The sequence below is a fragment of the Capra hircus genome, chromosome 18 (genome assembly GCF_001704415.2).
Source record: "Capra hircus breed San Clemente chromosome 18, ASM170441v1, whole genome shotgun sequence".
NCBI lineage: Eukaryota > Metazoa > Chordata > Mammalia > Artiodactyla > Bovidae > Capra > Capra hircus.
In genome coordinates, this window is record NC_030825.1 from 64,851,552 (window position 1) to 64,874,163 (window position 22,612).

At 55.8% G+C, this 22,612-nt stretch overlaps 3 protein-coding genes across 3 annotated transcripts; 2 read left to right on the forward strand and 1 right to left on the reverse strand.

Moving 5' to 3' along the window:
* On the forward strand, window positions 28-7,325 carry TFPT (TCF3 fusion partner). The gene is made up of 6 exons (XM_018063495.1): window positions 28-143; window positions 526-784; window positions 5,528-5,598; window positions 6,481-6,550; window positions 6,629-6,841; window positions 7,178-7,325. The coding sequence occupies exons 1-6, from the start codon at window positions 121-123 to the stop codon at window positions 7,295-7,297; spliced, it is 756 nt and encodes a 251-aa protein (XP_017918984.1). The 5' UTR covers window positions 28-120; the 3' UTR covers window positions 7,298-7,325.
* On the reverse strand, window positions 7,381-10,632 carry NDUFA3 (NADH:ubiquinone oxidoreductase subunit A3). Its single transcript, XM_018063502.1, has 4 exons — window positions 10,482-10,632; window positions 10,188-10,262; window positions 8,411-8,488; window positions 7,381-7,532 (listed from the first exon to the last, which is right to left on the reverse strand). Exons 1-4 carry the CDS (start codon window positions 10,489-10,491, stop codon window positions 7,441-7,443), a joined length of 255 nt encoding a protein of 84 aa, XP_017918991.1. The 5' UTR covers window positions 10,492-10,632; the 3' UTR covers window positions 7,381-7,440.
* Window positions 11,577-19,085, forward strand: OSCAR (osteoclast associated, immunoglobulin-like receptor). The gene is made up of 5 exons (XM_018063489.1): window positions 11,577-11,720; window positions 12,508-12,540; window positions 15,115-15,477; window positions 16,639-16,920; window positions 18,563-19,085. The coding sequence occupies exons 1-5, from the start codon at window positions 11,684-11,686 to the stop codon at window positions 18,697-18,699; spliced, it is 852 nt and encodes a 283-aa protein (XP_017918978.1). The 5' UTR covers window positions 11,577-11,683; the 3' UTR covers window positions 18,700-19,085.

A 22,612-nucleotide genomic window follows, 5' to 3' on the forward strand; every position in this document is an offset into this window, starting at 1 on the left:
CAGAGTCCCGGATATTGGAGCCGCATAGCCTGACGGGACGGGTAGTTTTGCGAAGCACTTAACCTACGGAGATTGCCGAGGTTGGAAGTTCTGGGGCCTGGGGCTCCCCGAGCAGGAGAGATGGAACTGGAGCAGAGAGAGGGGTGAGTGATTTTGAGGAAAACTTCGAATCGCAAAAGACGTTGTAGCTGCATGATAGCAGTCTGCGCTGAGGACTGACGCCGGGCTGCAGTTCCTGGCAGTTGCTTTAGCTTAGGACTCTTCAGGGTCTGGGGTCCGTACTCGAGCATCCTGAGGCAGAAGGCTGCGGGTCTGGCGGAGGCCGGGACCCCTGGGTCTGGTTGAGGGGTTGGGGCTTGAGCTGTCCAGTGAAGAGATCTGGATCCTGGGAAGGGGTGGGCTGGGAGCCTGGACTTCCGGATCCTGGGAGTGGGTGGACTAGGGGCCTGGACTCCTTCCTAAACCTCAGCGAGGAGGGATTAGGAGCCGGGGCGTCGGGGTCCCTGAGCACCCCCGACCTTACAGGACCATGGCCGCCGTGGGCTTCGAGGAGTTCTCGGCGCCGCCAGGCTCGGAGTTGGCGCTGCCTCCGCTCTTCGGTGGTCACATCCTGGAGAGCGAGCTTGAGACCGAAGTGGAGTTTGTGTCCGGGGGTCTGGGCGGCTCCGGGCTCCGGGAGCGAGATGAAGAGGAAGAGGCAGCCCGGGGCCGTCGGCGGCGCCAGCGGGAACTAAATCGCAGGAAGTACCAGGCGCTGGGTCGGCGCTGCCGGGAGATCGAGCAGGTAGGTGAGTGTGGGTCCCCCCGTTTGGGGCTCCTCTGGCCTGAGTTAGTAGTCCTTCCCAGTGTCTGCCTGTCTAGGTGCCCAGCCCAGCTTGCCCAGGTGAATGAACCTTCGTCCATTCTTCATTCATTTATTTAGCACCTAGTGTGTGTCCGGCACCCGGCAAGGCACCTTGGCGGGCTGTCTCCTCCAGGAGCTTCCTTTGACAACACAAAGCAGCTCAGTGCTGTCTCACAGGCGCCTCCGTGGCTCCCCACTGAGCTGACTTTTCAGATCTCACACCCCTGACATCATGCTCAGGTCCTGTCCATTCTGCCTCTCTGATCTCTCTCAGCTCCTTCTCCTCTATCCCCACAGCCTTTGCCAAGACTCAGGTTCTTTCCGCTGAATCACTGCGCTAGCCTCCTTTGTGAGAATGAGGATGGAGCAGGAAGCCAGGCCCAGATCTTGAAAGGCCACGAACATGATAGCAAGAAGTTTGGATTTTTCCTTTTTTGAGAGTGAGGGGAGCGATCAAAAGGTTTCAGATAGGGAGGAACAGGGTCAGGTCTGGGTGTTTGAAAGACTGTCTGTCTTTGGTTGGACTCATTTGCTAGGGCTGCTGTATCAAGAGCCACAAACGGGTTCTAGAAGTCTGGGATCAAGGTGTCAGGAGTGTCGGTTCACCCTGAGCGCTGTGAGTGAGAATCTGCTGTCTGTTCTGGGCACCCTCCCTGGCTCCCAGTGGCTTGCTGGGGATCTTTCATGTCCCTTGGCCTGTAGGCCTCGGCTTTCAGAATCACACGGCGCCCCTCCTGTGCTCTGCGTGTGTGTCTGTCCCCGCCATGCTGGATTAGGGCCCGCTGTATAACAGCCTTATTTAGCCCGATTACGTTTGTGAAGAGCTTGTGTCCAAATAAGGCCACATTCTGAGGTCCTGGGAATTAGGGCTCCAACACACCATTTTTGGGGGACAAAGAGTTGGACACGACTTAGCGATTAAACGACAAAAACCCAGCCCATGACAGTGGTGTTGGGTGAGTTCTGGAAGAGGGGGGCAGCTAGTGTAGTGGCCCAGGCAGGAGAGGAGGCGGCCTGCGCTCAGGTAGGAGCAGAGGAGAGGAAGAGGCAGGGGTGACGGAACTAACGGGAGCGAGGCTTGAGCCGAGGCTTAGGGTAAGCAGCAGCACGGCAGGCTGGAGAAGCACATCCAAAGCTTCACAAAGCACAGGGCTTGCTCAGGACTGCAGAGGCATTTGGTTTGACGGGGATGTTGGGAAGGGGATCTGAAGGCCGGGCTGAGGGCAGCAGGACCAGTGGAAGCGCTCGGAACAGGGTCAGCTCTGGATGTCAGATTACATACATTCCCCTGAAGTGCAGGAAGGTTGAACCTATGCATACCCTGTGGCCAGCAGGCCCAGTCCTCCATAAATACCCAGAAGACACACAAGACAAGTGCACCGCCAACAGTTACCAGACGTTCCTAGCAGTACTCTTTCTAACATGGTTTTATGGATGTGTGTAGATAGGAAGCTGGTGATGTAAGTATGAGTGAGTGAGTGAAAGTCGCTCAGCCATGTCCTACTCTTTGCGACACCGTGGACTGTATAGTCCATGGAATTCTCCAGGCCAGAATAGTGGAGTGGGTTGCCTTTCCCTTCTTCAGGGGATCTCCCAGCCCAGGGATCCAACCCAGGTCTCCCGCATTGCAGGCAGACTCTTTACCAGCTGAGCCCCCAGGGAAGCCCTAATACAAGGCTTCAGTTCACTTCAGTTCAGTCGCTCAGCCGTGTCCAACTCTTTGTGACCCCATGAATCGCAGCACACCAGGCCTCCCGTCCATCACCAGCTCCCAGAGTTCACCCAGACTCACGTCCATCAAGTCCGTGATGCCATCCAGCCATCTCATCCTCTGTCGTCCCCTTCTCCTCCTGCCCCCAGTCCCTCCCAGCATCAGTCTTTTCCAATGAGTCAACTCTTCGCATGAGGTGGCCAAAGTACTGGAGCTTCAGCTTTAGCATCATTCCTTCCAAAGAACACCCAGAACTAATCTCTTTTAAAATGGACTGGTTGGATCTCTTGCAGTCCAAGGGACTATCAAGAGTCTTCTCCAACACCACAGTTCAAAACCATCAATTCTTCAGTGCTCAGCTTTCTTCACAGTCCAACTCTCACATCCATACATGACCACTGGAAAAACCATAGCCTTGACTGAAGGACATGTGTTGGCAAAGTAATGTCTCTGCTTTTCAATATGCTATCTAGGTTAGTCATAACTTTCCTTCCAAGGAGTAGGTGTCTTTTAATTTCATGGCTGCAATCACCATCTGCAGTGATTTTGGAGCCCCCCGAAATAAAGTCTGACACTGTTTCCACTGTTTCCCCATCTATTTCCCATGAAGTGATGGGACCAGATGCCATGATCTTCGTTTTCTGAATGTTGAGCTTTAAGCCAACTTTTTCACTCTCCTCTTTCACTTTCATCAAGAGGCTTTTTGTTTCTCTTCACTTTCTGACATACGGGTGGTGTCATCTGCATATCTGAGGTTATTGATATTTCTCCTGGCATTCTTGATTCCAGTTTGTGCTTCTTCCAGCCCAGCGTTTCTCATGATGTACTCTGCATATAAGTTAAATAACCAGGGTGACAATATACACCCTTGACGTACCCCTTTTCCTATTTGGAACCAGTCTGTTGTTCCATGTCCAGTTCTAACTGTTGCTTCCTGACCTGCATATAGGTTTCTCAAGAGGCAGGTCAGGTGGTCTGGTATTCTCATCTCTTGAAGAATTTTCCACAGTTTATTGTGATCTACACAGTCAAAGGCTCTGGCATAGTCAATAAAGCAGAAATAGATGTTTTTCTGGAACTCTCTTGCTTTTTCCATGATCCAGCGGATGTTGACAATTTGATCTCTGATTCCTCTGCCTTTTCTAAAACCAGCTTGAACATCAGGGAGTTCACGGTTCACATATTGCTGAAGCCTGGCTTGGAGAATTTTGAGCATTACTTTACTAGCATGTGAGATGAGTGCAATTGTGCGGTAGTTTGAGCATTCTTTGGCATTGCCTTTCTTTGGAATGGGAGTGAAAACTGACCTTTTCCTGTCCTGTGGCCACTGCTGAGTTTTCCAAATTTGCTGGCATATTGAGTGCAGCACTTTCACAGCATCATCTTTCAGGATTTGAAACAGCTCAACTGGAATTCCATCACCTCCACTAGCTTTATTCGTAGTGATGCTTCCTAAGGCCCTCTTGACTTCACATTCCAGGATGTCTGGCATGATACCTAATATAAGTACACATAATACACATAAACCAGATCCATTTATTTTTATTATTGTTGTTGCTTAGTTGCTCAGTCGTATCCAACTCTCTGTGACCCCGTGGGCTGCAGCCCGCTGGGCTCCTCTGTCCATGGGATTCTCCAGGCAGAATACTGGAGTGGGTTGCCTTGCCCTCCTCCAGGGGATCTTCCCGACCCGGGGATCGAACCCACGTCTCCTGCATTGGCAGGCAGGTTCTTGACTGCTGGGCCACCTGGGAATGTCTTTCACCAGGAGTCTTTCGGCTCCGCTCCATCCTTCAGCTCCCCTCGACCTCTCTTTTCTCCACGATCACGCATCTCTTTTCTCCCCTAGTAATTTCAAGGCTCCTTGTGTCCTTCTGTTCACAGTCTTTCAGTACAAGGGTGACGCTGGCAGAGTGAGCACTCTCCCGAGAACACCCACTCTATGCCAGGCCGGGGACTTTCAGCCCATGGCCCCCGCCCCCCCCCCACCCCCAAGCAGCAGCAGGTATCCCAAGCCCTGTTTAACAGCTGGATGCTGGGTTCCAAAGAGACTCACCATTTGCTCAAATGGAGCTGCATTTGAGCCTCTGCTCTTAGCCCAACCCCAACCAGGAGTAAGTTACATTATTACTCTTTGACCAGTGCAGAATCTTGAGGCTCAGAGAGGTTAAGTAACTTACCCAAGGCCACACAGCTGGGGAAGGGCAGCGTGGTATTTGAACCCAGGTCCTTCTGACCCAGGAGCAATCCACGCATCTCCCGTGACGGCCCTACCTAAAGCAGCCACCTCCTGCCCTAATCTCCAGCCTGTCTCCTGGTTTGGGGTCCTTGAAGCACTCTATCACTCTGTGAACAAGTCCTCTGGTTGGCAGGGTTTAGGGAGCAGCCCCCTGCCAGGCTCTGCTCCAGGCCCTGGGGACAGGGGCACAGACCTCAGCCCACTGGAGCTTCTGCCCTGGCGGCAGAGACAGGGAGGACACTGAGTAGAGACAGAGGCTGGAAGGCGGAGAAGCAGAGCTGAGCAGAGCGGATGGGCGGTGGGGCTCTGGCGTGGGAAGTGGGGGCCTGAGCGGGGGCCTTTGATGCAGGTGTTTTTCCTTTTTTTGGCCACATCGTGGGGCACACGGGATCTTAGTTCCCTGAGCAGGGATCCAGCCTGTGCCCCCTGCCATGGAAGTGCACAATCTAACCTCAGACCTTCAGCGAGGTCCCTGAGTGCAGTCTGGAGGAAGTGAGCCTCACAGGCACCTGGGGAGGAGCGCACTGAGTGCCCCCAGGCCCGGCCGGTGCCAGGGGACTCGAGTGTGAGCACAGCGGACCAAGCAGTGGAACAGGAGAGGCAGTGAGCAGGGGAAGCGGCACACACGCGGGCCCTGGAGGCCCCGGCCAGTCTCCCTGGTGCCCAGGGGCCCCACTCACCGTGCTGGGTCCTTGGAGCCCAGCTGACGCGTGCTTGCTCCACCTCCCCGCAGGTGAACGAGCGGGTCCTAAACAGGCTCCACCAAGTGCAGAGAATAACCCGGAGACTCCAGCAGGAGCGGAGGTAACCCCCTCGCGGCCCGCGCCTCAGCCCATCCCTGCCATCTCATCCGCACCATCTCAGGTCGGGCCTGGGCAGCAAGCTGAGTCCCAGGCCTGGGGCGGTGGGTGTGCCCCCAGTGAATGGGGTGGGCGGAGTGTAGAAGACCAGCCCAAGGGTCACAGACCCAGCCTTGAGCCCTGCTCTGCTGGGTGCCTCCAGGCCAGCCACACCCCTGTCTGAGCACTAGGCTGCCATCAAGACAGGGTAATGCCAGGATCACAGGGCTGCTGAGGACTGAATGGGAGCCCTCGGGGCATGCAGCCACCTGGTTCTAATTTTCAGAACTAAATAAAAGTAAGTGAATCGACCATTTCCACATGTCAGTCGCTCTCGCCATGTCCCAGGTGCCCGAGGAGAGGACAGGTGGCAGCAGCTTCTGTAGCGGACAGCCCCAAGAGCAGCTGGCACGTGCTGGGAGGAGAGATCATGCGTGGAAGAGGCTCCGCCCAGGCGCTGGCTTATGGGGACCATCTGATGAGAGCTCAGAAGAGACAGAAAACCAAAAAGCTTGCGGGAGCAGGGAGCAGGAGGCAGGAAGAGAAGGCAGGGTCATCAGCCAGGGCCCTGGGCCCGCCTCCCAGCTACCAATGAAAATGACCAGTTACTGAGCCGACACCCAACCCGGGCCTGTGGCACTACCGTGCCGCTGTCTGCAGGCCGCCCCGGTGCAGGGGTCACACCCCCGGGTTCCAGAGCAGGAGCTGAGGTGCAGAGGGCCCCGTGTCCTGCCCTGAGTCCACTGGGCACCCGGGTGTCTCAGACCTTCAGGGTCAGAGCTGCGCTGTATCCCGTTCCGCCTGCCGGGCGGAAGGTAAAGCGGCTCCCCTGGCGGCTTCCCTGCAGGTTCCTCATGAGAGTGCTGGACTCCTACGGCGATGACTACCGCTCCAGCCAGTTCACCATCGTGCTGGAGGTGAGCTGGGGTCGCGGGCGGGCGGCGGGCCCGGAGCCCGGGACACGGCCTCCACCTGCCCCCTCTCCCGTCTGCCAGGATGAGGGCAGCCAGGGCACAGATGCCCCCACCCCCGGCAATGCCGAAAACGAGCCTCCAGAGAAAGAGGGGCTGTCCCCACCTCGGAGGACCCCCGCGCCCCCAGAGCCAGGCAGCCCGGCCCCCGGCGAGGGGCCCAGCGGGAGGAGGCGGCGGCGAGCACCGCGTGAAGGCCGGCGAGTCGGGGCTGCGCTGACCCCAGAACTGGCCCCGGTGAGGGGGGCGGGGGGGAGGGGAGAGGGGTGCAGGGGGCGCAGGGGGAGCAGGGAAAGGCCAGGCCGGGACTGCGGGGGGGAGAGACGGCCTTGCGGGGCGGGGGCGGGAAGGGGGTGAGGCTGGCCTGGGAAGGAGAAAGAGCTGGAAAGTGTCAGGCGGGGGTGGAGAAGGAAGACCTGGAGGAGGTTCTGCGGAGGAGGAGAGATACCCGGGCGGGCTGGCAGCAGAGCAGGGAGAGCTGACGGGTGGGGGCGGCTCTGGGGAGCGTGTACGGGGACCTCCCGTGGGCCATCGGGCCAGGGCCTCCTCACGCCCCACTCTCGTCTCCCCCAGATCAAGGTCGAGGAAGACTTTGGCTTTGAAGCGGACGAGGCCCTCGACTCAAGCTGGGTTTCTCGGGGGCCAGACAAACTGCTGCCCTACCCCACCCTAGCCAGCCCGCCCTTTGACTAACTCCCCCCAGTAAACCAGCCCCACTCTCGCCTTGGCCGCTGCCCACTGCGCCCACCGGTGCCCACACACACTCAGGCTCGGGCTGGTTTTCACGCTTTATTGGGGCCATCGGGGCGGGGGCCGCTCCCTGTCAACGGAGGCGCTCACAGTCTCTTCAGCCACTCCAGGCTCGGGCCCTGGGGGTCCTGGGGGTGGCTGGGCACGTCGGGCATGTTCCCGTCGTCTCGGAGGGGCACTGTGGACAGGAGGGGGCCGCTGAGACCAGCAGATCGCCAGGGCCCCCAGAGAAGGGCCAGCCTGTCAGCTTACATTCAGACAGGGAGACAGGACCCCAGGGGAGAGACGAGAAAGTAAGGGTCAGAGAGGGCTTCCCTGGGGCCTCAGGGGCAAAGAATCCGTCTGCAATGCAGGAGACGGGGTTTGATCCCTGGGTGGGGGAGATGCCCTGGGGGACAAAATGGCAGCCCACTCCAGCATCCTTGCCTGGGAAATCCCATAGACAGAGGGGCCTGGCGGGCTATGGTCCGTGGAGTCACAAGAGTCGGACAAGACTTAGCGACTCAAGTACCACCACCAAGGGTCAGAGAGTCAGAGATGTAGGGAAGCAGGGAGATAGAGACCTGGAGACATGAAAACCCAGAATGAGGGACACAGACAGGAGCCCCAAGGAAAGACCAACAGGCATGAGGAAGCAGGACCGGCCTGGAGGGGTGGAGGCCCAGAAAGTCAGCAGCTGGGAAAGCAACAGGCTGGGAACCCAGGAAAGGACATAAATCTGAAACCACAGCAACTCACAAAGTGCAAAAACAAGACAGGCGGGACCTCCCCGGTGGCCCAGTGGCTAAGACTCGGTGCTCCCGAGGCAGGGGGCCCGGGTGCGACCCGTCAGGGAACTAGATCCCTGCTGCAGTGAAGGTGACCATCTCGAGCACCGCAACTAAAACCCGGAGCAGCCAAATAAATTTAAAAAAGAAGTGAACTCGACGGCATGTGGATTCTGTCTACTGAAGGATGAAAGGACAGAGTCCAGAGTGCACGGCAGAGTCTTGGAGCCCTGTGGAGGACGCGCCTGCCCATTACTGCCCTTCCCCAGCACAGGCAGGCCTCACTCACCTGGGTAGTTGTAGGGTGTGGCCCGGTTGATCATGAGCGAGTACTTGGTGTAGGGGCTGAGTGTGGGCAGGATTACAGCTGCGGAGAGATAACAGGCATGAGGCCTGGGGAAAGGAGGAGATCCCCGCGGACAGAAGCTGAGCTTCGGCCAAATGGGGGTCAAGTGCGTGGAGGGGAGGGGAGCAGGGGTTCACCTCCAAGGAGGCCCTTGGCACCCTGGGAACCCCATACATCAGCAGAAGGGTTTATAACACTTTTCAGAGGTTGGGTGAAAGCCAAGTACTCACAGACACGTGGGACCTGGAGGGCACAGGAGGGAAGAGGGGGTTGGTCACAGAAGGAGTGCATTTGGGTCATGGAGCATACTGGGGGGTATGGGTCAGGGGGTTTCTGGGGAATGTTCCAGAGGCAACAGAGGAAGAGGGGGAGGTTCAAAGAACAATCATTGAGAAACCAGTCCCTCTGGGGTGGGAGCTGGGAGTCACGGGGAGGTGGGGCAGGGCAGCACTGTCAGACGGGAATGCAAGAAGCAGCTATGCAAGTTACATGCACAGGGAGGCCTGGCGTGCCGCAGCCCATGGTCGCAAAGAGTCAGACACGGCTGAGCAGCTGACCTGAATAGCCACACTGAAAGGCACGGTTTTAAAGAATGAACCAGGTATATGCAAAATACTGTTTCAATATATCAACATGAAAAAAATTCAGTATATGCTTTTTGTTATAGGAAGTCTTTGAAATCCAGCACGTACTTTACACGAGCGTTACACGGCCCATCTCAGTTCATACCAGCCCCGCTGCAAGAGCTCTAGGGCCGATGTGGGCCGTGGCTGCCAGGCCGGACAACTGTGGTCCAGAACCTCACCCAGTGTGGGGCCTGCCCACCAGCGCTGCTGACAAGGCCTGGGAACTTAGTGCAGCTGCCCCGGCCCCTCCCAGACCTACTGAATCAGAGCCTGTGTTTTAATGAGAGCCCCACTCCCACTCCTGAAGTCTGAGCAGTCCAGCTCCAGGGCTGAGGTTCTCCATCAGGGAGGCATGTTTGAATCTCCAGAGGATTTTCAGGAGATACCAGATTCCCGAGTTCCACCTCCACCCGCTACCAACCCAATTCAGAATCTGGTGGGGGGTGAGGGGCAACAGGGAGAGACCACATCACTTTTCACTTTTTTTTTTTAAGGGGTTAGGTATTTATAATGGGCAACTAGGATTGAGAACTTCTTTCAAGGGATTATAGAACTCTTGGGTGGGTGCGGATGGGGTGCGGAGCGATGGGGTGGTGGAGGGGTCAAAATATTAGGGGTTGAGGTGTTGGCACACTATTGCGGACACGGGATATTGAGGGCAAGGGTCAGGGCTCGGGGTACAGGTTGGAGTGATGGGGGGTGAGGGACACGGGATGTTGAGGGCGAGGGTCGGGGCTGGGGGTACAGGATGGAATGATGGGTGGACACGGGATGTTGAGGGCGAGGGTCGGGGCTCGGGGGACAGGATGGAATGATGGGGGTGAGGGACACGGGATGTTGAGGGCGAGGGTCGGGGCTCGGGGGACAGGATGGAGTGATGGGGGGTGAGGGACACGGGATGTTGAGGGCGAGGGTCGCGGTTCGCGGTACACGATGGAATGATGGGCGGACACGGGATGTTGAGGGCGAGGGTCGGGGTTCGCGGTACAGGATGGAATGAAGGGCGGGGAGCGATGGGACCTCTACGGGATGGAAGGTAAAGCTGTGACGCCGGTTGGGGGTGATGCACGTTCGCACCAGGGACACTCACGCACCGAGGCCCGCAATGGCGAAGGATGCCACGAGCACCGGTTCCTTGGCCCAGACATTCTTGAGGAAGGCTGCGACTCCTGTAAGGATGGGTGAGGAGGGTCACCGTCGCAGGTGATGCCCCCGGTGACCTCTATCCCTCTTCCGTCAGCACCGTCCTGGAGGAGGCCCCTCGTAACCTCCGCACCCCCCTCCGGCCCGGACCCCACTGGCTCTACAGGGGCTCCGCGTTGCCCTAACCCCTGCACCACCCGGGGCTCCTAGAACCAGCTTCACGCGCCGGCAGAACCCGGACTTACTCGGAGCCATCTTGGTCTCGGCGGCGGCGGCGGCGGCGGCGGCGAGGACGCGGAGCACTCTGGGAGTTGTGGTCCCTGGGCATGGCCCCCGCAGTCTGAGTCCGCGCTTGCGCAGTGGCGCCGAACGACTCCCCGAGGCGGTGGCGGCGCGAAGCACTCTGGGAGTTGTAGTCCCGACCCGCGAGCCTCCACGGGCTGAGTCAGCGCGTGCGCAGTATTGCAGAACAGCGGTCGGTGATGAAGGCTGTAGAAACGGAGGCGGCGCTGTGGGTTTAAACGCAAGCCTGTCTCGGCGCACCTGCCAAGGTTCGCTTTTCTCAGAACGTCGTTCCGGAGGAGTAACTTCCAGTCCTACTGCAGCCCAGCTAAAGCGGAGTGCATCAGTCCTCATTTATAGTTTACTTCTGAGAGCCCATCTTTACTTACAGATGGGCAAACGGAGTCTGCGAAAGGACAAATGATCAATCTGTCAGTTGAGGTCTTAGCTCAAAATCAGTTCGTCCTGCAAGCCCTAACTCTCATTCCTGACGGGTTAGGGACCTTCTGTGGGCTCTCACAGTGCCCCGTGTGATCTGCAGCCTGTGAAAAGGAGTAAACCTGTTTGTGGCTCAGTCATGTTCAACTCTTTGCGACCCCGTGGACTGTAGCCCCCCCAGGCTCCTCTGTCCATGGAATTCTCCAGGCCAGACTACTGGAGCGGGTTGCCATTCCCTTCCGCAGGGGATCTTCCCGACCCAGGGATGGAATCCGGGTCTCCCGCATCTCAGGCGGGTTCTCTGCCGTCTGAGCCACCACGGAAGCCCCTCATTCTAGCGCACATCGCTTTGTTTTGTTTTAGCTAACCTGGTCGGGATGTGGCTTTCCTGACCGCAGGCTGGGAACTACTGGAGCACAGTAATGGGGTCTGACTCTCCTGTGTCCCCCCGCCCCCAACCGTGCAGCACAGGGTCTGATACATAATAGGTGCTAGCTTTTTTTTTTTTTTTTTAGCCTAATGAGCACAACAGTGATGACCTCCCACTCTCCCGACTTTTCCCACAGCACTATAAGGCTATGACACAATTACCCAGGCGCCCTCACCTCGCTCCTCCTCCCTTCCCTGAGCACGGCTCTGATTTTCTGAAGTTGCCTCATTTCCCGGTAGGGGACCGGGCACGGTGAGCCGGGGCTGTTCTTCCCGCTCCAACCGACAACTGCCCATTATGGCGGAGATGCTGAGCCTGCAGCTGCTGACTCTCTGTGAGACACCTACCCCCTTCCCCCTGGGTCCCAGGCTGGGCTGGGGTCTCCCTGAGGTCAGGTGCAGCACTAGCTGAGGGTTCAGGGGGATTCTAGGTTAGAATAACAGGACTGGGGCTCCGACCCCTGAATCCTAAGGTAAGAGGACACAGGGGTCCCAGATTCCTGGGTTCCTGGGAGAGGAGGAAGTTAGGGAGCAGGATGCTCTAGATCTTGGAGCAAGAGAAGGCTAGGGACCTGAATTCCTGGGAACAGGGACTGTCCAGTCCTAAATCTTGATGTAACAGAAAGACGGCGGCTGAGACACCTGGGTCCCTGGGAAAGGAGGAAACCAGGGGCGCAGACCCCCAAACCCAAGAGGAGAACTGTGCACTCAGACAATTGTCTCCTGAAAAAAAGGGGAGCCCAAGCACCTGAATTCTTGGGTGTAGAGGAAAGAGGGATTTGGGTCTAGGCTTTGTTTCATTTTTCTGGCTGTGTGGCGTGGCTTGTGGGTGTTTAGTTCCCCAAACCGGGGATCGAACCCCAGCCATTGGCAGGGCGAGCACTTAGCTGTAACCACTGGATGCCCAGGGAATTGCCTGTCCAGACTTTTGGTCTCTGAAATAAGTGGGGATTGGAAGTCTGAATTTATGGCTGATGAGAGAAGAGGAAGTTTGGGCAAGATTCCTGTTTCTCAGAGGAAAGAGAGCCCGGGGACTTAGATTCCTGGGCGCGCAGTGAAGTGGGGCTGGGAGCAGCTGAAGGCTCTGACAAGACCAAGCCCCCTCCCCCTAACCCTCTGTAGGGCTGGTGTGTCACGCAGACAGCACTCCAGCTGGTGAGTAACACTCCCCCCGCCCCCCATTCCCCCACGTGATCCTGACATCCCATTTCCAACTGCTCAGCCTTTCTTTTGGTGCCCACCCTCCCCCCAGATTTCCTTACTTCCCTCCCCTCTCCTCTTTCTTTCCCTCCTCCCTCCCTCCCTCCCTTTGTTTCCTTTTTGCCGCGCTGGATCGCGGTTGCGCGCTGGATCGCGGTTGCGCGCTGGATCGCGGTTGCTGCGCGCTGTTTTCTCTAGTCGTGGCCACAGGCGTCTCGCTGCCGTGGCTTCCCTTGTTGCCCAGCACAGGCTCTAGGTGCGCGGCTTGGTAGTTGCAGCACACAGGCTTGGGTGCCTCATCGCATGTGAGATCTTTCCAAACCAGGGGTCGAACCGATGTCCCCTGCACTGGCAGGCAGATTCTTACCCACTGTGCCACCAGGGAAGTCCCCGTATTCACTTTAGTGACCAGTGTAGAGAAGTAGGGAAGGTCATGCACATTGGAGTGAATGAGACCTAAACGGGAACCCCGGTTTCGCCATCCCATTCATTTATGACCTTGAACAGACTCAAATTTTCTACTCTGTAAAAGGGGCTGTTGTGAGGATTTAACAAAATCACATGCGTAGAACTCTTGGCTCAGAGCTTGGTGAAGTGCAGGGCTCAGGAAACAGGATCGCTGGCAAAACCCATTATTTCCCCATTTGGAAAGTGTGGTTCTCCACCCTGACATGACTCGGTTTCTTTCCAGGGTTTCTGATGCGGGAGATCTCTTCTTCCTCTCAATTTTCCCCCAACTACACTCCAAATAAGAGTCGCCTGGAAAACCATTAACACCTTAGTTAGCAATTTTTTTAAGTTTTAAATGCTAAAGCTAACATATATTCATGATTTTAAGAATTAATTATCATCAGACTTCCCTGGTGGTCCCGTGGTTGAGACTCCGTGCTTCCACTACAGGGAGCACGGATGGGTTCGTTCCCTGGTGGGGTAAGGTTCCACATGCCGCACAGCGAGCCCCAAAAGCCCCATTAGTTACTATTAAAGGACGTATAGCAATGGCTGTCTTCCCTTTCCTCATCTTCCTTGTATAATCTCTGAACGCTTATAAAAAACTTTCCATGCATTCAAACACACGCATGTATTTTTGTGCTTCTTCTTTTTCTTCCCCCAAAGCAAAACTGGTATTTTGTGTCAGGTGTTCGACACCTTACATTTTTCACTTTGTAACTGCTGTTGCAGACATTTCCACGTCATTGTCGATGGTTCTACTTTTTTTCTCTCTCTGTTTAAAAATTGCTGCCTAGCATTCACCATCGGAGGGCGGGGTTCTCGTTTGGTTGGTTCTTCTCTGTATATTTAGGTTGCTCCCAGCGTTTACCCGCGCATTCATCGCTGCGGTGCGCATTGCAGTGTGAAGTTTCCATGTTCCTGTAAGTGCGTTTGTCCAGGTTGGACTTACTGAGTGGTTGGCCATATCTTTTGCGTATCTTGTAGAAACTGACAACCTGCTGTCTCAAAAGGTGCGGTTGAGTGCACCTAAGCACCTGTTTTACTATATATTCTCCCAAACACAATGTTAACCAGTATTTACATTTTTGACAACCCGAGAGGCAAAAATGTCTTACTATTGTTTTAACTTTTTAAAAATAGTATCATCGTGGAGTGACTTTCACATCGCAACCCCTAGATGTGTTTCGGTCAGCTGAACTTCCTCCTCCATGAATTGCCTGTTCATGTTATGCCCGAATTTCAGTTGAATTGGCTCTAAGATTTCTTTTTACACTTTTTTTTTAAATGTGGACCTTTTTTTTGAAGTCTTTATTGAATTTGTTACGATATTGCTTCTGCTTTATGGTTTTGGTTTTTTTTTTTTTTTTTTTTTTTTGGCCACGAGCCATGTGGGATTTAACTCCTCCACCAGTGATGGAACCCACACCCCCTGTGTTGGAAGGGACAGTCTTAACCACTGGACCACCAGGAAAGTCCCTCCTACACTCTTAATCTATGAGATTTATGAATAAGCCATTTCTGACAGTCCTGTCACTTATCGTCATTTACATGTCTTTTACTAGCTTCATTTACATGTTTTTTCTCATATACAGCTTTAAAAGGTTAAAACAGCCAAATTAATGAACAGTTTTCCCTTCTGAATTTTTCATTTTACATTTTCAGACAGCCTTCTCAACCCCAAAGATAAATACATTTTCCTATATTTTCTTCTGATACTTTTATAGCTTTTTAAAAAACTCACATAATTCTTTACATTAATCTGGAATTTGCTTGAGGGAATGGTGTGTGAGGTAGGGATCCAACAATTTTTCCCCTCAGATAGATGGCAAGTTTGGGCGACTGTTGAAATATGTCAAACATGTTACAAGTATTTTGGAGGACAATTTGAATTCGCAGATTTCTGGGATCCAATCCCTTGAAGTGATGTTCAAAACAGGAGTCGCTGCCTCGCTCCTCTGACGTTGTGCAGCCAGTTTTGAAAGCCTTGGTTGGGGTCCAGTGTCTCCCCTACTTTAGGAGCAGGGATCTGAGGCTGAGAAAGAGGCACTGATTCTCAAGGAGCTTCTCCTCCTCCAGCTGCCCGCTCATCTCCTTGGGCTCCCAAGAAGTCCGAGGACCCAGGCAGCCACGCTTACTCAGTCTCCCCAGCCTCCAACCCCAGGCCGTGGCTGGGTGCTCAGCCCGCTGCAGTTGTGACTCCCGGGGTCAATGTCACCTTGAGGTGCCAGGCACCCCAGCCCGCCTGGAGGTTTGCACTCTTCAGGTCTGCAGAGCTCACTGATGTGATTTACCGGGATGCATCTGCGGAACTGGAGGAGTTCTTCCTGGAGGAGGTGACCCCAGCCCAGGGGGGCAGTTACCACTGCTGCTACTGGAGGCGAGGCTGGGAGCCAAATGCCTGGTCCCACCCCAGTGATGCCCTGGAACTGCTGGTGACAGGTGAGGTCCTGGGGGAGCGAGGTGTGGAGAAGGGACACAGGTGGGATGGAGGGGCAAGGAGGGATCCACGGATGTATGGAGAGGAGCTCCCACAAGGCCACACACCGAGAGTTACACAGAGAGACAGAGAGAGCACTCTCAGCCGGGGTACTTATGCCTCCCCCGACCCGCCCACCGAGTCTGGCAGAGTCTGGAGACATTTCTGCTTGTCCTGACCGGGGAAGGGTGTGCTGCCGGTGTCACAGGGGTTAGAGGCCAGAGATGTTATAGCACCCTGTGTACAGGGCAGTCCACCCCCGCAACACCCACCCCCAAAGAATCATCGCTAGCGACATCGAAAATGTCGCTAACGGGAATCTCCCGGGGTCCAGTGGTTAGGTTTCCAAACATTGACTGCCAAGGGTGCAGGTTCAATCCCTGATGGGGGAAGTAAGAGCCCCTAAGAAACGGAGAAACCCTGGGGGAGAGACAGCCTCTGAGCCCCACGCGGGAGTGAAACACGCACGACAGGAGGGTTAAAAACGGAGCATTTTAGTGAGCACAGGGACAGAGGGAGAGAGTGGGAGGGAGAGGGAGGCAGACACACGGGGGCTGGGAGAGACAGGGGCCGGACACGGAGGAGCTGAGGGAGACCGGAGAAGGTGAGAGGCCTGCAGACACTGGCCGGGAGTGGAGGAGAGAGATGGGCAGGGAGACAGGGAGAGCGGGGCGGGGTGGGGTGGAGGGGGAAGAGTGGAAAGAGGAAGGAGGGGGTGGGGGGGAGGGGAGAGAATGGGGGAGGGGAGGGGAGGGGAAAGGGGAGGGGAGAGAATGGGGGAGTGGGGTGGGACGGGAGAGAATAGGGTGGGGTGGGGGGAGGGGAGGAGGGAGGGCAGGGGATAGGGTGGGATGGGGAGAGGGAGGGGGGAGGGCAGGGGAGAGAATGGGGGAAGGGAGGGGAGAGAGGAGAGAATGGGGCGGGGGTGGGTGCGGGGGAGGGTAGAGGAGAGGGGAAAGAATGGGGCGGGGGATGGGGTGAGGGAGGGGAGAGAGGAAGGGAAGAGGGAGGGGAGGGGAGAGGAGGGGGCAGAGAATGAGTCTGGGGTGGGGGGAGGGGGAGGGGAGGGGAGGGATGAGGCCGGGAGAACTGGACCCCGACCCTCCCACCTCCTCATCCCGCAGACGAGCTGCCGCGCCCGTCGCTGGTGGCGCTGCCCGCGCCGGTGGTGGCACCCGGGGCCAACGTGAGCCTGCGCTGCGCCGGCCGCCTGCGGGGCATGAGCTTCGCGCTGTACCGCGAGGGCGAGGCGGCCCCGCTGCAGTACCGGGACTCGGAGCAGCCCTGGGCGGACTTCCCGCTGCTCGGCGCCCGCGCGCCGGGCACCTACACCTGCTACTACCACACGCCCTCCGCCCCCTACGTGCTGTCGGCGCGCAGCGAGCCGCTGGTGGTCCGCGCGGACGGTGAGCGGCCGGCCCTCCGCCCCCAGACCCGGGGGTCCACACCGCACACCTGCTCCCCCAGACCCGGGAGTGCAGGTCCCCCGCCTTTCCCCGATCAGTCCTGGGTCCAGGCCCCCGACCCTCCCCGCTCAGACCCAGGGGTCCAGGTCCCACGCCCCTCCTCCCCGCTCAGACCCGGGGGTCCGGCCCCCGCCCCTCCTCCCTTTAGACCCGGGGGTCCGGGCCCCCCCCCTCCTTAGACCCGGGTCCGCTCCTCCTTAGACCCCGGGTCCCCCCCCCCCCCCCCTCTCCCCGGGTGGCCCGCCCCTCCTCCTTAGACCGGGGTCCGGTCCCCGCCCCCCCCCTCCCTCCCCCGCTCCTTCCAACCCGGGGGTCCGGGCCCGCCCTCCTCCCTCTCAGACCCGGGGGTCCGGGCCCCGCCCCTCCCTCCCTTAGACCCGGCGGGGTGTCCGGGCCCCGCCCTCCTCCCTTAGACCCGGGGTCCGGGCCCCGCCCCTCCTCCCCTCTCAAACCCGGGGGTCCGGGCCCCGCCCCTCCTCCCTTAGACCCGGGGGTCCGGGCCCCGCCCCTCCTCCCTTAGACCCGGGGGTCCGGGCCCCGCCCCTCCTCCCTTAGACCCGGGGGTCCGGGCCCCGCCCCTCCTCCCTCTCAAACCCGGGGGTCCGGGCCCCGCCCCTCCTCCCTTAGACCCGGGGTCCGGGCCCGCCCCTCCTCCCTTAGACCCGGGGGTCCGGGCCCCGCCCCTCCTCCCTTTAGACCCGGGGGGTCCGGGCCCCGCCCCTCCTCCCCTTAGACCCGGGGGTCCGGGCCCTCGCCCTCCTCCCTTAGACCGGGGGTCGGGCCCCGCCCCTCCTCCCTTAGACCCGGGGTCCGGGCCGCGCCCCTCCTCCCTTAGACCCGGGGGTCCGGGCCCTGCCCCTCCTCCTTAGACCCGGGGGTCCGGGCCCCGCCTCCTCCTCCGCTCTCAAACCGGGGGTCCGGGCCCGCCCCTCCTCCTTAGACCGGGGGTCCCGGGCCCCGCCCCTCCCCCCTTAGACCCGGGGGTCCGGGCCCCGCCCCTCCCCCCTTAGACCCGGGGGTCCGGGTCCCCCGCCCCTCCTCCTTAGACCCGGGGGTCCGGGCCCCGCCCCTCCTCCCTTAGACCCGGGGGTCCGGGCCCCGCCCCTCCCCCTTAGACCCAGAGGTCCGGCCCGCCCCTCCCCCCTTAGACCCGGGGGTCCGGGCCCCGCCCCTCCCCCCTTAGACCCGGGGTCCGGGTCCCGCCCCTCCCCCCTTAGACCCGGGGGTCCGGGCCCCGCCCCTACTCCCTTAGACCCGGGGGTCCGGGCCCCGCCCCTACTCCCTTAGACCCGGGGGTCCGGGCCCCGCCCCTCCTCCTTAGACCCGGGGGTCCGGGCCCCGCCCCTCCTCCTTAGACCCGGGGGTCCGGGCCCCGCCCCTCCTCCCTTAGACCCGGGGGTCCGGGCCCCGGCCCTCCTCCTTAGACCCGGGGGTAGAAGCCCTGCTGCCGCGCAGCTCCTGCGGTGTTGAGACCCGGAGGTGCGTTCTCAGCTCCGCTCTGGAGGTTAGAGACCCAGAGGACGGGCGGAGATACAGGTCTGGCGGGGACGCTGACCGCCTCTCTCCCTTGCTGGCCCCGCAGGCTCGGGCGCCTCGGACTACACCCAGGGCAACGTCCTCCGCCTGGGGCTGGCGGGCCTGGTTCTCATCTCGCTGGGCGCGCTGGTCGTTTTCGACCGGCACAGCCAGAATCGCGCCTCCGGCCACGTCTGGGCCTGAGCCCGGGAGGGCAGAGAAGACTTCCCAGAGGGGAAGGAGGAGCCGCGGGGGTCCCGTGGTTGGACCGGCCCTGCCGGCAGCCCCACAGCCCAGCTTCCCGAGTAATGACGTCCTTGCACCGCGCCCGGATCTTCCTCCTGCGCCATCTCTCCAGGACCCCCCAGATCAGTAGAAGGCGCTATCGGTGGTTAAGCCTTCCTAACCAGTAAGACCTGACGCCGAACTCCAGTGCCGCTCCTCTCTCCTTGTGGGGTATTAGGAAAGCGACACTTCCCAGCCTCCGCTGCCCTGGCGGTGAAACGGAAGCCTTGGAAATACTTCATTAGGGTTACCTTGGACAATGCTCAATAAATGTCAGCTCCTGTATAAGAGCTGCTTCTCTCAGACTCACAGACCACACGAAATTCGTTGTGATTGCTGTGGTTCCCTTCTTCATGCTCCAACTTAGCTTTTATTTTTTTTAATTATATATATAATTTATTTATTTCCCTGCTATGGGTCTTGGTTGTGGCATGTGGGATCTAGTTCCCTGACCAGGGATCGAACCTGAGCCCCCTGCGTTGGGAGTATGGAGTCTTAGCCACTGGACCACCAGGGAAGTCCCTCCAGCTCACCTTTTAAACGAGTCACCATCATTCTCATGACATCACTCTTGGTGGCCAAGCAAACCTCTTCCAGAGTTCTGCGGAATTTCTTCTCTGATTACAGATTCCGATGCTCACAGCTATTTCCCAGAACCCTCCTCATCAGTAAGAGGCAGGGTCTGTTGCTCAGGCAACAGCCAGGGGCACAGTAGACCTTTGACCTGGATCCTAAAATCTACCTTCGGGAAGCCCTGGCTACTCCCATAGTTTCTCCCGAGTTTATTAATTTAATTCTCATTTTATCCGGCAATCTGATGCCTTTCTCCTGCTTAGACACACATTTTCCGTTGCTAAGCAAATCTTAACCACTCACGCATGTGTTCTTGATTTATGCCTAATTTTGGTGGAACACATCCTCTTCTGTTTTTATTAAAATTCCCGACTTCTCCTTTCTCTCTTCCTACTTTATAGAGAAGAGGATGACTTCCTTTTTGTTTGTTTGTTTGTTTTTGATTTTGGACAGCCACAGCCCCGCCACTCACTGGGTGGATAGCTTTGAACAACCTACAGATCCTTCTGAGACTGCACCTGTGAAAGGAGAAACTAAAAACATCTTCCATGTCAATTCTAGAGAGAATTAAAGCAGGGGTCCCTGCCCCGTGGGATCTCATGCCTGGTGCTCTGAGGTGGAGCTGATGTAATATTAATAGAAATAAAGTGCACAGTAAACGTAAGGCACTTGAATCACCCTGAAACCATCTTCCCCCCTCGGGCTGCGGAAAAATGATCTTCCACGAAATTGGTCCCTGGTGCCAGAAACGCTGGGGACTGCCAAATTAAAGCAATAACTTGTCCCCAACACGTGAAGGATCGACCCAAGAAGGTATGGTCATTGCCCTGCCCCACGTCCTCTGCCTGCTTTTTGTCTGTGGAAAAGTTGGTCAAAGAGTAAGTTTAATCAGAGAAATGAGAACATGTGAAAACAAAGGAAAACAGTCAAAAGGAGACCAAATAATAATAATGTAGTCATTAAGTGTCGGAGAAGGCAATGGCGCCCCACTCCAGTGCTCTTGCCTGGAGAATCTCATGGATGGAGGAGCCTGGTGGGCTGCAGTCCATGGGGTCACTAAGAGTCGGACACCACTGAGCGACTTCACTTTCACTTTTCACTTTCATGCATTGGAGAGGAAAATGGCAACCCACTCCAGTGTTCTTGCCTGGAGAATCCCAGGGACGGGGGTAACCCTAGTGGGCTGCTGTCTATGGGGTCGCACAGAGTCGGACACGACTGAAGCGACTTAGCAGCATTAAGCATAGTCGAGGACACTCAGTTCCTTCTCAAGGGCTGCAGATACTATTCTGAGCCATATTCTGTGAGCTGTCTTAAAGATACTGAAACTCCAGGTGGAGAAGTTAACTACATGATGGCCAGCCTCTACCCAGGACATGAGCTGCCACAGTTCTGGGCACTCTTGCCAGTTGGTTGACACCTGTCTGCTGTTGAGGGCCGTTTGTGAGTGCTCAGTGTCATTTGGGCGTTTTGCCAGTTGGCTCTGACATCTACCGCTGAGGACTGTTTTGGGGACGTGTGTGTTTGGGACTCCACAGGTCACCCTCGGAGAGAGTTTATGACTGATCTGTCGTTTGGTGTGTGAGTGTGTATTCCATTTGTGTGGTTGGCACTCTTGTTGCCTTATGTAAAATGGGAAATTCAGGTTCAATTCATTAAGAAAAATTTTAGCTGTGAGATTATGACCAAAAATATGATTTTCTTGGACAATGTATGGCAGCAGTATTCTTCAGACTCCAGAGAAGATTGCTTAAGATGAAATTCTTGAAATTCCAAAAAAACCAGTTCTTTTTGCATATGTAGTTGCAAAAATCTAGTTTGATAAAATTATTTTATCAGACCCTGGGAAAACAAAAATATGCCTAGGAGAAAATTTGAAGTTAATGCTTATCATGTCCTTGAAATACAAACACAGTCCACTTTGCCTGGATCTTCAGCCTTGGGTTAAATATAAAACTTCAAGGAAAAAGAAGAGATTGAAGCCTTTTAAAACTGAGAATGTAAATTTGACTATTCTATTAGTCATAAATTGATGTTTAATTGCAATGCCTAATTCAATAAATGTAAAAAGATGAAGCAAAGAGATCTCCGTTTGTCTGGAGGTTTGTATGTCTCAATATGTGTTTTTGCCATTAGGTAATATTGCTGAGGTTAATGTGTAAAGGGGCTCTATTTAATTGGCCTTAAAAAATATAAGTGCTTACAAATCAAACAAATCTAAATTTACCTACTTTTGTCTTCTCATAAGACCAAGAGGGAAACGAAAGATGTTTGGGTTTATTAAACATGAATGATGTACTATTACAGAAAAATTGTGCTGTGAAAAATGTATACTTTTAGATGTATGAAATATAGCCTTAGGTCTGCAATCAGAAAATGCTGGTGTATCATTTCAATCACTTGGTTTTGTTAAGGTTCCAAGGGTTGAAAGTTGTGACATGTAAAAATGGTAAGGGAAACATTTCTGTGTGTAAAACAAATAAAACGTGTTGTTGGCGAGGAGAAAGGGTAAACAGCAGAGGTATTTTTGGTGGAAAAAGACGATTATTATTTTGTCCTACAGCTGTTTGTTTCTGGATGACAAAATGCAGAACAAAATGGTTTGGATCCAGAAAACGATCAAAGACTTAGGAAAAAGGAAATTTGAGGAGAGAATTTTGTATGTTGTCAGGATTAAGATTAGACTGAATTTAATTAGGTTTATGAATGTCGTTATTAACAGTAAACTGATGCAAGGCTGAACTTGTTTCGTTTTTTTTTTTTTTTGTCTCTGTTAAGAAATCAGAGTTCTCCTAGAATATTGATCTGATTTTGATAACAGAGACTGCCGATGGAAAGTAATTGTTTTGTTTCTAATACTTCTGACCCCAGTGTTCAGGATGGAAAAACTGCCCCATAAAGCTGTCACAGGGTATAACTATCATGACGTGTAATGCCACCGGCTTTAAGTTTACTGCTTAAAGCACAGGCACAGTGTTTGTGTGACCGCTGGGTATAGACGATAAAATGAACGGCCTATAAAACATTTCTCTGTTAGCATACCTCTGAGCCTGTTCATGATAGCTTATGGAATTTCCCCCAACATGGACAACTAGGCAATATACAAACAAAAAGGAGGCCTAGCATCGAAGGAGGTGGCTGGGCCCAGAGCAGGCAGAAAAAAGAGCCTCTCTGGCAATGTTGGGAAAATATGTTGATTATCAATGATTCCTACGAAAGGAGCCACAGTTAAAAGGGGGAAAGGATGGAAGAAATGTTC

Excerpts from the sequence above, each read along its gene's own strand:
- TFPT (XM_018063495.1), top strand. The coding sequence starts at position 121 with ATGGAACTGGAGCAGAGAGAGGG. Across the intron at positions 5,599-6,480 it reads AGACTCCAGCAGGAGCGGAG|GTTCCTCATGAGAGTGCTGG; the intron begins GTAACCCCCTCG and ends GCTTCCCTGCAG. Across the intron at positions 6,842-7,177 it reads TGACCCCAGAACTGGCCCCG|ATCAAGGTCGAGGAAGACTT; the intron begins GTGAGGGGGGCG and ends CGTCTCCCCCAG.
- NDUFA3 (XM_018063502.1), bottom strand. Across the intron at positions 8,489-10,187 it reads CTTCGCCATTGCGGGCCTCG|CTGTAATCCTGCCCACACTC; the intron begins GTGCGTGAGTGT and ends ATCTCTCCGCAG. Across the intron at positions 7,533-8,410 it reads CACACCCTACAACTACCCAG|TGCCCCTCCGAGACGACGGG; the intron begins GTGAGTGAGGCC and ends TCCTGTCCACAG.
- OSCAR (XM_018063489.1), top strand. The coding sequence starts at position 11,684 with ATGGCGGAGATGCTGAGCCTGCAGCTGCTGACTCTCT. Across the intron at positions 12,541-15,114 it reads CGCAGACAGCACTCCAGCTG|CTGCCCGCTCATCTCCTTGG; the intron begins GTGAGTAACACT and ends CTCCTCCTCCAG. Across the intron at positions 15,478-16,638 it reads CCTGGAACTGCTGGTGACAG|ACGAGCTGCCGCGCCCGTCG; the intron begins GTGAGGTCCTGG and ends CTCATCCCGCAG.